A 13,995-nucleotide genomic window follows, 5' to 3' on the forward strand; every position below is an offset into this window, starting at 1 on the left:
TGACTAAATCAAATTAAAATTGATTAAATCAAATTAAAATTGACTAAATCCAATTAAAATTGAGTAAATCCAATTAAAATTGAGTAAATCAAATTAAAATTGACTAAATCAAACTAAAATTGACTAAATCAAATTAAAATTGAGTAAATCCAATTAAAATTGACTAAATCATATTAAAATTGACTAAATCATATTAAAATTGACTAAATCATATTAAAATTGACTAAATCATATTAAAATTCACTAAATCAAATTGAAATTGATTAAATCAAATTGAAATCGGTTCATTCAAATTAAAATTGACTCATTCAAATTAAAATTGATTAAATCAAGTTAAAATTGAATAAATCAAGTTAAAATTGAATAAATCAAATTAAAATTGACTAAATCAAATTAAAATTGACTAAAAAATTAAAATTGATTAAATCCAATTAAAATTGAGTAAATCAAATTAAAATTGATTAAATCAAATTAAATATGACTAAATCCAATTAAAATTGACTAAATCAAATTAAAATTCAGTGAAATTTAAATTTAATAATTAAAATTAAAATTTATTGATTAAAATTAAAATCTATTAAATCAAATTTTATTTTATTAATTAAAATTTAATATTATAAATCATAATAAAAATTTATTAAATCAAATTGAAATTGATTAATTTAAAGTAAAATTCAATTTAAGATTGACTAATTCAAATAAAAATTGATCAATTGAAATTGATTATTTAAAAGTTCATTTACAATAATTAAAGTTCATTTACAATAATTAAATTTCATTTACAATAATTAAAGTTCATTTACAATAATTAAAGTTCTTTAACAATAATTAAAGTTCTTTAACAATAATTAAAGTTCATTAACAATAATTAAAATTCATTATTAATAGTAAAAATTCATTATTAATAGTAAAAATTCATTATTAATAGTTAAAATGTATTGCAATTCGACTATTTATCCGAAACAAATACTATACTAATGGGAGTATGAGCTATAATTATGACTATTTATTTTTTACAAAAATTCGTGCTTTGCCTTAAATTTGTATTCGACGTAAAATCGGATAGGTTTTTCTTGCACGGCATGTGTAATGTGAAATAGGCTTATTGCTGAAGGTTTCACGTCATTTTCTGAAGTGGCTATTTCATGTCCATTAGTCTCTCATTTCGACGCAAGAATCCTTTGAAAATATGAATGGCTGGTTGCCTGGTTTCAGTGGCTCTGCCCCATTGGACCGAATCGCATTCGGCCGAAACCAGTCCCAATCAACCGAAAAACCCGCACTTTTGGCGGATTCGGTCCAATGGGACAGTCCTACTGGAGCGAAAACCCGCACTTCCCAGGGTTTCGGATTCGGTCCATTGAGACAAGAATGCATGCGCATATACACCCGATGGAACTAAAATGAGTTTAATTCCCGGGAGCGCAAAGATTGCATCTTTGCAAGCAAACAATTTCTTTGACTTATAATAAAATAATGGTCAAAGAAATTGAGCACCATAAGCGAACATTCTGTAAAATATTAAGCACCTATTTAGTTTAGAAGAACCAAATACTTTCAGATCCCCGAAAATTTACTTTTTAAAGGGAATTGTATATTTTTTATAATTTTAAGTCATATTTATCATGTTATCAGCTAATTAATAGGAGAATATTTTGGAAAAGGTGGCAGCTAACTATTAGGAGAATATTTTGGAAAAGGTGGCAGCTAACTATTAGGAGAATATTTTGGAAAAGGTGGCAGCTAATTAATATGAGAATATTTTGGAAAAGGTGGCAGCTAATTTATAGGAGAATATTTTGGAAAAGGTGGCAGCTAACTATTAGGATAATATTTTGGAAAAGGTGGCAGCTAATTAATAGTAGAATATTTTGGAAAAGGTGGCAGCTAATTAATCGGAGAATATTTTGGAAAAGGTGGCAGCTAATTAATCGGAGAATATTTTGGAAAAGGTGGCAGCTAATTATTAGGAAAATATTTAGGAAAAGGTGACAGCTAACTATAAGGAGAACATTTTGGAAAGGTGGCAACTAATTATTGGAACCATTGTTTTGGAAAAGGTGGCAACGATTAGTTAGGAGAATATTTTGGAAAAGGTGGTAGCTAATTAATAGGAAAATAACCTAACCGAACCGAACCGAACCTAACCTACCCGAAACCAAAATATTAAAATTTTAATTTAAAACTTAAAAATTGATGGAACTACCATTAAGATTATACTTCATTTTAACCACAATTTGTTTATTAATTCAAAATATCTCTTGCCTTGAAAGGAATGAAAGTGAGCGTTTTAATTAGTATCACGAAACATTTAATTTTAATATTAAAAAACTACACCACCGAATCGCTGACGGCTATCGTGTTTCAAGTTATATTGATGTATTTTTAGGGCATATTCGGACGATTGGGATTTCGGTCCATCGGGAATATAGCCATTGGGCTAGATTTGAAATTCTAGCCAAACATTTTCTGTCGAATGCGATTCTGTCCATTGAGATTCGGTTGAATGGGAACCGCCCGGTTTCATTTCCAATGCCAGAGCATTGTTGGTTTACTCGATTTTTATGAACAAACCGTTTATGATATATTTTTAATGAAACCATTTTCAAACTATAATACACTATTACTTGTATGACGTCCTACTTTAAACCATGAAAGACCATTTTTAGACACCAAGTTTTTACAGTAAGAAATAAGACTGAAGACACAGATATTCATAAAAACCGTCTTTGTAGCCTTAGTCAAAATAAATGATAAGCGGACAAAATGAGTTGGTGGTTGATGTAAAAAATATTAAAAATTTCAGGCTTAAAGACACGATTTGGAAAAGAGTGCCTTAGATAAATTTTCGGTAAACAAAGTTTTCAAGAAATTAAACTATGATATATTTGAATTTAATTAACCCTACACTCTAAGAATATGGGGTGTGCTTTAACACCTTTAAAAGTAGTTTATATGGGTTCAAATTTGACAGCATTACAGGTGTGTTCATTTACACCAATGAAAGGGTTTAAAAACACTTATTTAAAAAGATAAGAATAGAATGGTGCAACAGAGGTGCAGTTTAACACCTTTTTAACAAGGATCTAAAAGTAAATTTTTACTCTCATGTGAGTGTTGTGCAGCTCAGATTGTCGCAAAACACTCCCTTCAGAGTGTCGCATGCAGAAAAATCCAGCTTGTTTTTTTTTAAAGTTTCGAACTCCTTTTCTATTATAAGCGCAGTTCGGTTTTTCCCATAGTAACAGAGGGTCCTCTCTTTTTTTGGCTTTCTCATTGAGGAGGGAAATGTTAACTCGATTTAATCAATTTTAATTGAAGTTCATCAAAAATAATTTGAATGAGTCAATTTAATTTGTCAATTTTAATTGGAATTAGTCAATTTTAATTATAATTAATCAAATTTTAATTTTAATTAATCAAATTTTAATTTTAATTAATCAATTTTAATTTTAATTATTCAAATTTAACTGGAATTAATTCATTTTAATTCAAGTTCATGAAATTTAATTTCAATGAGTCAAATTTAGTTTGAATGGGTCAATTTTAATTTTATTTAATCTATTTTAATTTGAATGAATCAATTTTAATTTTATTTAATCAATTTTAATTTGATTTAATCAATTTTAACTTGATTTAATAAATTTTAATTTGAATGAATCAATTTTAATTTTATTTAATCAATTTAATTTGATTTAATCAATTTTAATTTGATTTAGTCAATTTTAATTTGATTTAATCAATTTTAATTTGATTTAGTCAATTTTAATTTGATTTACTCAATTTTAATTGGATTTAGTCATATTTAATTTGATTTAATCAATTTTAAATTTTAGTTTGATTTAATCAATTTTAATTGGATTTAGTCAATTTTAATTTGATTTACTCAATTTTAATTTGATTTACTCAATTTTAATTTGATTTACTCAATTTTAATTGGATTTAGTCATATTTAATTTGATTTAATCAATTTTAGTTTGATTTAATCAATTTTAGTTTGATTTAATCAATTTTAGTTTGATTTAGTCAATTTTAATTTGATTTAGTCAATTTTAATTTGATTTAATCAATTTTAATTTGATTTAATCAATTTTAATTTGATTTAGTCAATTTTAATTTGAATTAGTCAATTTTAAATTGATTTAGTCAATTTTAATTTGATTTAATCAATTTAATTTGATTTAATCAATTTTAATTTGATTTAGTCAATTTTAATTTGATTTAGTCAATTTTAATTTGATTTACTCAATTTTAATTTGATTTACTCAATTTTAATCATATTTAATTTGATTTAATCAATTTTAGTTTGATTTAATCAATTTTAATTGGATTTAGTCAATTTTAATTTGATTTAGTCAATTTTAATTTGATTTAGTCAATTTTAATTTGATTTAATCAATTTTAATTTGATTTAATCAATTTTAATTTGATTTAGTCAATTTTAATTGGATTTAGTCAATTTTAATTGGATTTAGTCAATTTTAATTTGATTTACTCAATTTTAATTTGATTTAGTCAATTTTAATTGGATTTAGTCAATTTTAATTTGATTTAATCAATTTTAATTTGATTTAATCAATTTTAGTTTGATTTAGTCAATTTTAATTTGATTTAGTCAATTTTAATTTGATTTACTCAATTTTAATTTGATTTACTCAATTTTAATCATATTTAATTTGATTTAATCAATTTTAATTTGATTTAGTCAATTTTAATTGGATTTAGTCAATTTTAATTTGATTTAATCAATTTTAATTTGATTTAATCAATTTTAGTTTGATTTAGTCAATTTTAATTTGATTTAGTCAATTTTAATTTGATTTAGTCAATTTTAATTTGATTTAGTCAATTTTAATTTGATTTAGTCAATTTTAATTGGATTTAGTCAATTTTAATTTGATTTAGTCAATTTTAATTTGATTTAGTCAATTTTAATTTCATTTAATCAATTTTAATTTGATTTAATCAATTTTAATTTGATTCAATGAGTTTTAATTTTAATTATTAAATTTTTTATTTTAATTATTCAATTTTTATTTAAATTATTCAATTTTTATTTAAATTACTCAATTTTATAATATTTTTGAAAAGCAATTTTTTGGTGTTTTCCTTTTTCTATTGAAATAACATTACCCGCCTTTGGCTTCATTGGCTTTTCTTAAACAATCTTTTGGACGTTAGGCTTAATTTGTGACCAAAATCCAGTCACATTTTACGCCATAACTTTTGAACGGCTGGACCGATTTTAAAATTTCAAAAAGGGTTCGTTTCCAAATGACGCGAGCTATGTGATGCATCTAAAAAATGTCACGTGACGCGAAGATTTTAATTGGTCGAAAAGTGATTTTTTGGTTTTTTAGTAGTCACGAGCGCAATAATTTTCTGATTTTCAAAAATAAGGTGTTGACCTATTCTTGACATTCACACTTAACTAATAATGTCAAAAATTTTGCGATACGACGATCCATCATGAAATTATCATCGATTGAAAATGATCCGAAACTTATTTCCGCGACTGTACAAGTGTCATTTAGAAATTTGAATAACGGTATTAAATTAATATATTTTAATTAATGAATAAGATAATTAATATTAACGAATGCGTTTTATTTAAATACTGGTTTCGTAACTACTACCAGGGATAGACTAAATTTTAGAAGTAGGAATAGAGAACTGTTAGTATTTAGTTCAGTTCGACTCATAGCCCAATATAGAGCCCCTCCCTCCAACACGTACCGAAAAGTTAAAATTATCTTATTGGCTCACTTAAACTACGTTTCGATGATGTTGCTGACGGGGACAGCGAAAAATACGTAGTTCCTTTTCACCTCTGTCGCTATGACCCGCCTCTTCTTTCATGCCCCTCCGTCCCGGGAAAGGGGGTCCGGGACTTTGACGCGCGCCCACATTACTCTGGTCTCCATTCCTACTTCTAAAATTAAATCTATCCCTGCTACTGCAAAGATACCTGATGAAATGAAAACGTTTTTCGAGTCGCGCTTGCAACGTGAGGTCGGCTTTATTTAATTAATTTAAAAAATAACTGGGGGCGGTTTTCCTTACCGAAAATTTGCAATCGAACTGTTTTTAAAAACGTTAAGAAAAAGGTCGATATTCTAGCAAACTAGTCTCAATATTTACCCCAGCAAGATAGCCCGGGGGGCAATTTCTATCCGAATCCGTCTTTCGATATAGGCCTATGCCTAGAAGTCTTCAATTTTCTGTTTTGCAAGAGTCTACCTAACTTCGGTCTTTATTATTAAATTTGCTCAGTTCCAATCGATTTTTGTACGTCTACTTTTGATGAATATCTAGACCTACATGGAAGGGGCCAAGGTTTCCCGGTGAGACAATGAGAAGATATCCTAGAACAACATGTATATCTGTTATTGATTTCGCTTAACTAAACCTAAATTATCAATTACCACATAGTACTCCACCTAAATGAGTAAATAAAGGGTGTTTCTGATAAGTTTGCATGCACAAATTAAGGGGGATGTTCTTCGGGAATTCGATTCTGAGTCGAAAATGTAACTTCTATCTCCATTTTGAAAATTACCCTAAGGGACACAGTTTTCGAGTTAAGATTGTATGAGTATTTTACGGATGACCCCTTAAATTTAATTAAGAAACTGAAAGACGATAATGATTTCTAATTAATTAAGGGGTCATCCCTAAAACACTCATCAAATCTTAACTCGAAAACAGTGTCTCTTAGTACAAACAAAATGGCAATAGAAGTTACATTCTCGACTCAAAATCGCCAATATCGCCCAAAGAACATCAACCCCCTTAATTTATGGCAGAATTATCAGAAACACCCTGTATATTGGGCTTCTTTTGTGTACTGGATTTTCGATTGAATTAAAACCTTTATTAATTGAAATAATTCCTTTTAATTAGCGAGTTAAAAATCAGCAAAGAGACAGTATAGTTAAAGAAGTGTGGGTAGCAACAGATCATTTCAAAGAAAATAAACTGAGAACTGAGAAGTAAAACGAAATAAAAAAAAGCGCAAGATAAATTGCTAAGAAGATAAAGGAGGCAGGCATACTTAATTCGTACCAAGAAGCGATATCTAGTTTATTAGGGAGAAGGTATAAATTCGTGTGCACATTTCTAGCTTTATCTCCAGTCCAAACGTAGGTCCGGAGATAATCCCCGTCGCCTCTAAATTACAGCCAGCATCTCATTGGTTCCTGAAAACTCCGGTCAGCGCGACGCGAATGACGAAAATTACGTATTTTCCGACTGAGGAGAGGCGAAATAGCCCGTCCTCCTTTTACGTCCCCCCTTGCATTTTGAAAGGGGGACTGGGACTATGGCGCGCGAACACTTAGGCATCTTATACCTTCTCCCTAATAAACTAGATATCACTTCTTGTTCGTACTAAGAAAAAAGCATACTATAGTTTCACATAACGTTTCACGCGAGCTTAGACACCTAGCGGGGCGCGGTTTTAGCTAAGGATGAAAAAAAAATTAACATTTTTTTTACCCTTCAAGTTTTTATGCTCCTTTATTTTGTTATTTTAATCTCATTAATACCATACCCGTTCCATATACGGAAGGATTTTCAGGCAAGAAAGGGGTGTGAATAACGAAGACCTTATTATAACGTAATAAAACTAATGCCACAACAAAAGCTCGACTAGAAGCTTGGACGGCCGGCCGCTATTGGATACGCCTGGTTAATCCCAGTTTTAAAGATATAAATTTACTAGTTAAAGAGAGTGAATAAAAGCCTGGGTTTAATAACTTGAAAGGAAAAATACAGTAACTACCGAAAAACGTGGTTATAGTTTCAAATTATCATGCAATATAATATCGAACAATTATAATTTAAAACGTCACAACTCTAGCTTATCAACAGTATTTCATAGCCCCAATTTTTTTCTATTAAATAATATAAATTACATTGTCCTATGTTCATTAGAACTAGTGAGTTGTGACAAATTTTCAGAAATCTCTCTATAGCTTAACAACAATTAGGGGGAAATTCCCTTCAGTGTTTGATATCCCCATTTGTCCTCTATCTACTGATACCATAAGTTTATAAGATCTGTTCCATTCCATAAGTATGACACTACTTATACAAGTTCGTAATGCTAGTTCGAGAACGACAAGCGAGAATTAATTGACTACACGCTGTTTTGCGGGACTTCCATCTTTCTATTTATTCTGTACTAAGCCTTTCACAGCACCTCACCAGGCGTCGCTTTACCTCGAATCTATGACCTACCTCTCTCACTTCATGACAAGTTCCATTTTGCAACCAGTGACAAACTTATGGTGAACACATCTTATGAACTTATGCTGATACTAAATACATTGCCCTACATCCATCAAGTATGGCGAGAAAATACTTCAGATAAATTCCATAAAAATATTTAAAAATACCAAAAAAAAAAAAACTACACCAAAAATTCGGTAGTTAACATAGTTTACCTCTGAGATAATGGAGCTCTGAAAATTCCCTGCCCCTCCCTTATTTTAAGCCTTTTGAAAATCTCTAGCAAGCAACGTAGAACAGCTGTTAGTTAGACCAAAGATTAATTTATCATGGATAAAGTGAATGATTCCGACATCCCTGGACCCTTATAACTAAGGAGTTATATGATCCAATATTCAGTGCGTTCATGCCCTAAAAACACTCCCCTTCATGGGACCTGAAAACTATTGTTCCTTATAAGGGAATAATAATAAAAAAAAACCTGAAAAACTAAAAAAAAAAATGTTAAATATTGCAAAAAAGAGAGAGAGAGAGAGAGAGGAGAGGGGGATAAAAAATTTAATTTGGGGAAAGAATAATTTGCATAGTTTCTTCGGATAAAATACGATTTCAAACCTTCGCTAGAGAACGTTAATTTAATTTTCTACGTTTATTAAAAACTCAGTTCTTAGACGGAGAGGTCGGAGGAGGAAAAGGGGGATCAGGTTAGCTAGAAAGTACATTTCTGTCAACGTAAGGAGTATTTACGATAAGAAAAAATTGGTTTTTCTCATCCTCATTTCATCTTTAAGTAATATATATGATTTTTTCGTTTTTCATATTGCTGAATTTTCCTTCCATGGTATAACGGTTGAAGAAGCCAAAATAATTTTAACCATAAATAAAAACAGAACGCTTTTAAAAGAGTACGCCCATATTTTAGCATTCACTTTTAATTAAAATATTATTAAGTTTTCTCCTTAATTAAAAATGAAATTCCGTTTTTTTTAATAGATGAATGGTAAATACCCGTAAAAAACTGTCTAGAAATTAATCTGTTTTTCTAATAAAAACATTAGTAATATCAGAAGTATATTATACTTCCCTTCGAGAGAAGTCTTGTGTACCACAAAGCGGGCTTCCCAAAATCAAATTAACATTTAGAGCAAGGTTACTAAACCGAATCACATACGAGATAAATAATTCCTTCATCATTACTCTATTAGCTAAGCCTATTTGCCAGCAAGGCGTATGCCTTGTGGAATTTTGTCCCACGTCAAGACAATCAAGGTTTGTGGGTTCATTTCTGGGGATTTAGTACCAATCAGTTTTAGAATTCACCTTAGCACGGTGAGATGCCAATCTGAAGTTTGTTGAGCGGGAGAGCAAACATAAAGGGGTTCCTCGCATGGGAAGAATCATGTTACATAACTGAAGTATTAAGATGATATAGAGTGTCATCCTTCTTCTATTATCCCCTTCTGATAATATACATTCCTATGGCTTCGAATCGAACCCGAGTCCTCCTAACACACCACCACCATACATAAAGTAGGCCTAATCCACCAGGGTTATGGTATATTTGAAATAACAAAATATCATTTAAAAATCCTCAAAGAAAACTGAAAGTTTCTCCATACAAAAATATTAAAATAAAATGGAATTAGATTTAAAAATACTCTAATGTGAGATGGAGCGTTTTAAAGTCAACCCTAATCAATATAACGACCGAAATCATCGGAGGTACATACCCAGTTGCGTCATCGCGTTTCCATGGAAACCCCTTCCCTATACTATCCTAAATACAAAACAATAGCGGGAATATTTCAACCCACGCCCGATCATATTAAATCGGAAATGGATGATATTGAAGATGATATCGTAAGTCAAACTTCTAAAACATTAAAGCCCGTGTACACTAAACAAATTGAGGGGGGCGGTGGTCATTGTTTACGACTGGCTTTATTTCTTTAAATCTCACTAAAACATACATAAACTCGATATATTTACAGACGAAATTACTCGTAAAACGAGTGGTTTTGAAGGGTTTAAACGAAAAGCACTGGAGTAGCGACGATAAAATAAGTCTAGAAGGGTTTATAGACAACCCTTCTCTTCATTGCGTTATTATTTATTTGCAAAATGATAAATTAAAGCTTGAATTTGAATTCCCCAAATTGGAAAACAGCCCGGATTTACCAACCGAAATGTATTTCATCGTAAAATCAAACGAAACGAAAGACATTACGTTAGCCAACGTTAATGAATGTTTAGTAACTGGAAATTTGAAAGCCCCTTATTTGGATTCATTGAGGAATTTGTTAAGTCATGTTTATGGACCAGCTATTTTACAAGATAAACTATTGCCGAGACGTAAGCATACAGGGTGTTCGACATCGGTTCTACAACCCTGTTCTGTGTTTTAATTTAATCAATGCTCCATAAGTTCTCATTCGAAATTAATTTTCAGATACAGTTAACAATATCTCGGTGAGAATGAATTCGTTTCTGGCTAAAACTACGGGATTAAGTCAAAAATTGCGATCCAAAGATTTGCAATTATATTACCCGAAAGAATGCGTTAATATTAACGTTAATGAAGGGGCCATTGATAAATTTACAATTCTTAGATTCGAAGGTATAGTATATTACCATTTTTCGAAAGTTGAAGTTCAATAGAGATATAGCTAATTAAATTTAAATAAATTTAAGGTGTATTGCTGGAATGGGAGGAACAAATCCGTAAAATCCTTAACCCAACTGCGGATACGGAAGGCAAAGAAATAAATCAAAGTTTATCCGACGAAATTCGGAAATGGAAATTATACCGCGTAAAACTGGCGGGAATTCAGGAGCAATTTAAATTGAAACCAATTAAAAATTTATGCGAAACTCTTAGAATTGCTAAATCAGTCTATTACCAGGATTTTACCATCGTATTAAATAATGTTGATGTAATATTATACAATTATTAAACAACACAAGCCATATTTAATACATAAAAACCTCTTTGCATACAGAATAAGATGAAGTTATCCACAGAAAACTATAATTCATTAAAAATTCTCGAGGAACCGTGTTTCAAAGCTAAATCCGCGAAAAACTTGGAGGAATTACCGCTAGAATTCACAAACTTACTGAAATTAGTCGGTGAAATAATCGAAAACTCTAATAATTACGGCAATCCCAGGGAAGCTACGTCGTTACTTCAAAAGGTGACAATTGCCCCCCCCCACACAGGTGTATCGTTACTCGTATATAATATAATAACCTTTGACTTTTCAGGTAACTCACGTCATCATCGAAAAATGTTCGGCTGAAGTACCCATAGAGGATATTTTTAATTTTAAAACGGGCGAAAGTAAAGAAAAACTTAAGAAAATAAGGGATTGCTGTATAAATTGGAAAGATACCTATCAGAAGGTAAAGCAATTAAATCCCTAAACTAATTAAGATTAACTTAATTATTTCAAATTGATAAAGGAATTGGGTTCGTTACGTCACGGCGTTAATTCGGACGAAGTTTTCGTTTATATTAACTGTCTAATGGAACATTGCGAAGATTTAAGCGAGGTAATAATCAAAATTATAATTACCTTTAATTAGTAATTAATTTCTTTTGATAGGTTTGTACCAGCGTGGTACATTTCGGTCGCTGGAATGATAATTTTCAAACGCCCTTATCTGATATACCGGGTGCAAGAGCGAATAAAATTAAAGAGGAATTAAAACTAATTGAAAAGGACTTTGAAATTGCTTTAAAGAAATTAGGGGAACAGAAACACCAAGCTCTGAATGTCTATAATAACGACTGGTTTGAATACAGTCAAAGGTAAGCAATAAAATAATTGACACGAGGATGTGAAGTCGGGAACGACGGCGATAACATTTTAGCAAGGTGCACCTTGTTTCTAATATGGGACATCTTACCTCTTTACACACCCTGATTTTAAGAAAGTGGGACTGACCTAGTTCAGAATGTCTCGTGATTTTTACTACCGGAGGGGCGATTTACTCTATAGATTAAAATATACGATTAGTAGGCGGACAAGTGTCGCCAGTGTAATTCAACCGCTATCTACAACAGCCTGAAGACTTGCAGTATTCCGTTCAATTCGGATCATTCAGTTCCAATCCCGAGATACTCTCACAAATTATAGGCCTACTTAGTTTTCAGATTGGGATTGATACCATTTATATACCAGAAGGCCATGCTACTTGGTACCCAACTCAGTCCGCCAAGTAGCCTCACCTCCTGCAAATGGCGTCAATCATCCTGCAACCCTAAAGCGAGTTTAAAGTTAAGAAAGGGCGGGGGAGGAAATTTGTATTAAACCTGGACCCTAATGAAAAGAGTGAATTGCCCCTCGTTACAACCAATGTTGAAATAAGTGGGAAACGAAGTTTTTTGGGGGAAGAAACTCGAAAAACAAATTTTCCAAGAAGCTAGAGTACAAAGCGGCGCCAATAGAATTTTTCACGGGACCTTGAAATGTCGCGACATGGTCAGTCTCTGTTCTCTAAAAGAGCAGATATACTGACGACCTTGAACACAAATGTAGCTTCAAATCGGAAATCCACAGTTTGGAAATGAGAATTGAGAATCTAATTAGAAATAATTTCACTGAAATAAATACGGTAGAAGAATCCATAGATATCATGACGATATTTCAACATTTACAAGAACGTCCGGTAATTACATAGATTAATTTATACATATTTAAAAAATAAATTAATAATTAGGTAATTAATTAAAATAAACTTCATATTTTTACAGGTTATTGGTAAACTATTATCGGATAAAATATCCGACACTTATCGTCATTTCGAATTTGAAATTCGTGAGACTAAAAAAATAATCACCGGACATAACAACGACATGGGTAACGGTAGACCCAAGCTAGCTAGTACGGTAACGTGGTTAGATTCCCTCGTATCGCGTCTTAACCGGAAATGGGAGGTAATTGCCTTGAACTCCACGCACAGTAATTAATTACTTCTACAAATTTAATTTAACTCAATTAAAGAAATTACGGTGCGCTAAATGGCTACCAATCTACGAAAACCAAAAAGAAACTGAACTGATTTTTAAAGTATTCGTGAAAGAGGTTAACGATGAAAAAAGGCAATTACATAAAACTTGGATTGAATATGCCGAAAAGGTAGAACTCTACCGCGTGATAATTACGCCAAAAACTCATTAACTTAGTTAATTGAACTTATTAGACGCTACCTTTCAAAATGGACATCCCTATACTAAACAAAAGTCTGATTATATCAGGCATGATTGAAGTTAACATCGACAGGTAAGCCGTAATTTAACGCACGTTTTTTGTGGCATGTACTTTTAAAATTCAATTAAAAATAGGCCTACAGACCATTTCGAAAAATACTCAAAGAGAAATCAACAGACGGGGGCGAGGCCGCCATTGGAGTATTCTTCCTATCGCCAATGAAGCGCCGCTAGAGGCAATGCGAGCATCCCGCGGGCTCTGTCTGTTGGCGGGAGAGAGAATACCCCCAATGGCGGCCAAGAGGCCTAGCCATGTGTGTTGGTTTCTCTGTGTAATTTCCGAAATAGTCTATTTCTGCCTGTTTTCCAGAATAAAGGGAATATGACCTCTCAACTTATTAATATGGTGGTTATATTTCCTTTAAATCATCAAGCTATAGAATGCGGGTTTATAGGTAGAAAAATGTATATAAAAAACTCACGTGTTGTAGTTAAAATCCAGGGTTAATTAGTCCATAATTAAAAATCCATTGTTTACGCGTATGACGTCA

At 31.2% G+C, this 13,995-nt stretch overlaps 2 protein-coding genes across 2 annotated transcripts in view; both read left to right on the forward strand.

The window, feature by feature from the left end:
* The first annotated feature begins 9,984 nt into the window (after positions 1-9,984).
* On the forward strand, positions 9,985-12,178 carry LOC149676650 (uncharacterized). The gene is made up of 9 exons (XM_089838545.1): positions 9,985-10,092; positions 10,224-10,584; positions 10,682-10,849; positions 10,924-11,165; positions 11,232-11,426; positions 11,497-11,634; positions 11,695-11,784; positions 11,838-12,043; positions 12,106-12,178. Exons 1-9 carry the CDS (start codon positions 9,985-9,987, stop codon positions 12,176-12,178), a joined length of 1,581 nt encoding a protein of 526 aa, XP_089694671.1.
* Positions 12,179-12,652: 474 nt separating this feature from the next.
* LOC149676651 (uncharacterized) overlaps positions 12,653-13,995 on the forward strand; it is a 53,881-nt gene continuing 52,538 nt past the window's right edge. The window contains exons 1-4 of the mRNA XM_089837721.1: positions 12,653-12,903; positions 12,989-13,171; positions 13,239-13,373; positions 13,438-13,517. Of these exons, the coding sequence (XP_089693847.1) occupies positions 12,802-12,903; positions 12,989-13,171; positions 13,239-13,373; positions 13,438-13,517 (500 nt within the window). The 5' untranslated portion in view covers positions 12,653-12,801. The remainder of the gene's footprint in view (positions 12,904-12,988; positions 13,172-13,238; positions 13,374-13,437; positions 13,518-13,995) is intronic.

This window comes from Phalangium opilio, unplaced genomic scaffold (genome assembly GCF_054372755.1).
Source record: "Phalangium opilio isolate 3A_F unplaced genomic scaffold, DU_Popi_V2 ptg000045l_1, whole genome shotgun sequence".
Taxonomy (NCBI): Eukaryota; Metazoa; Arthropoda; class Arachnida; order Opiliones; family Phalangiidae; genus Phalangium; species Phalangium opilio.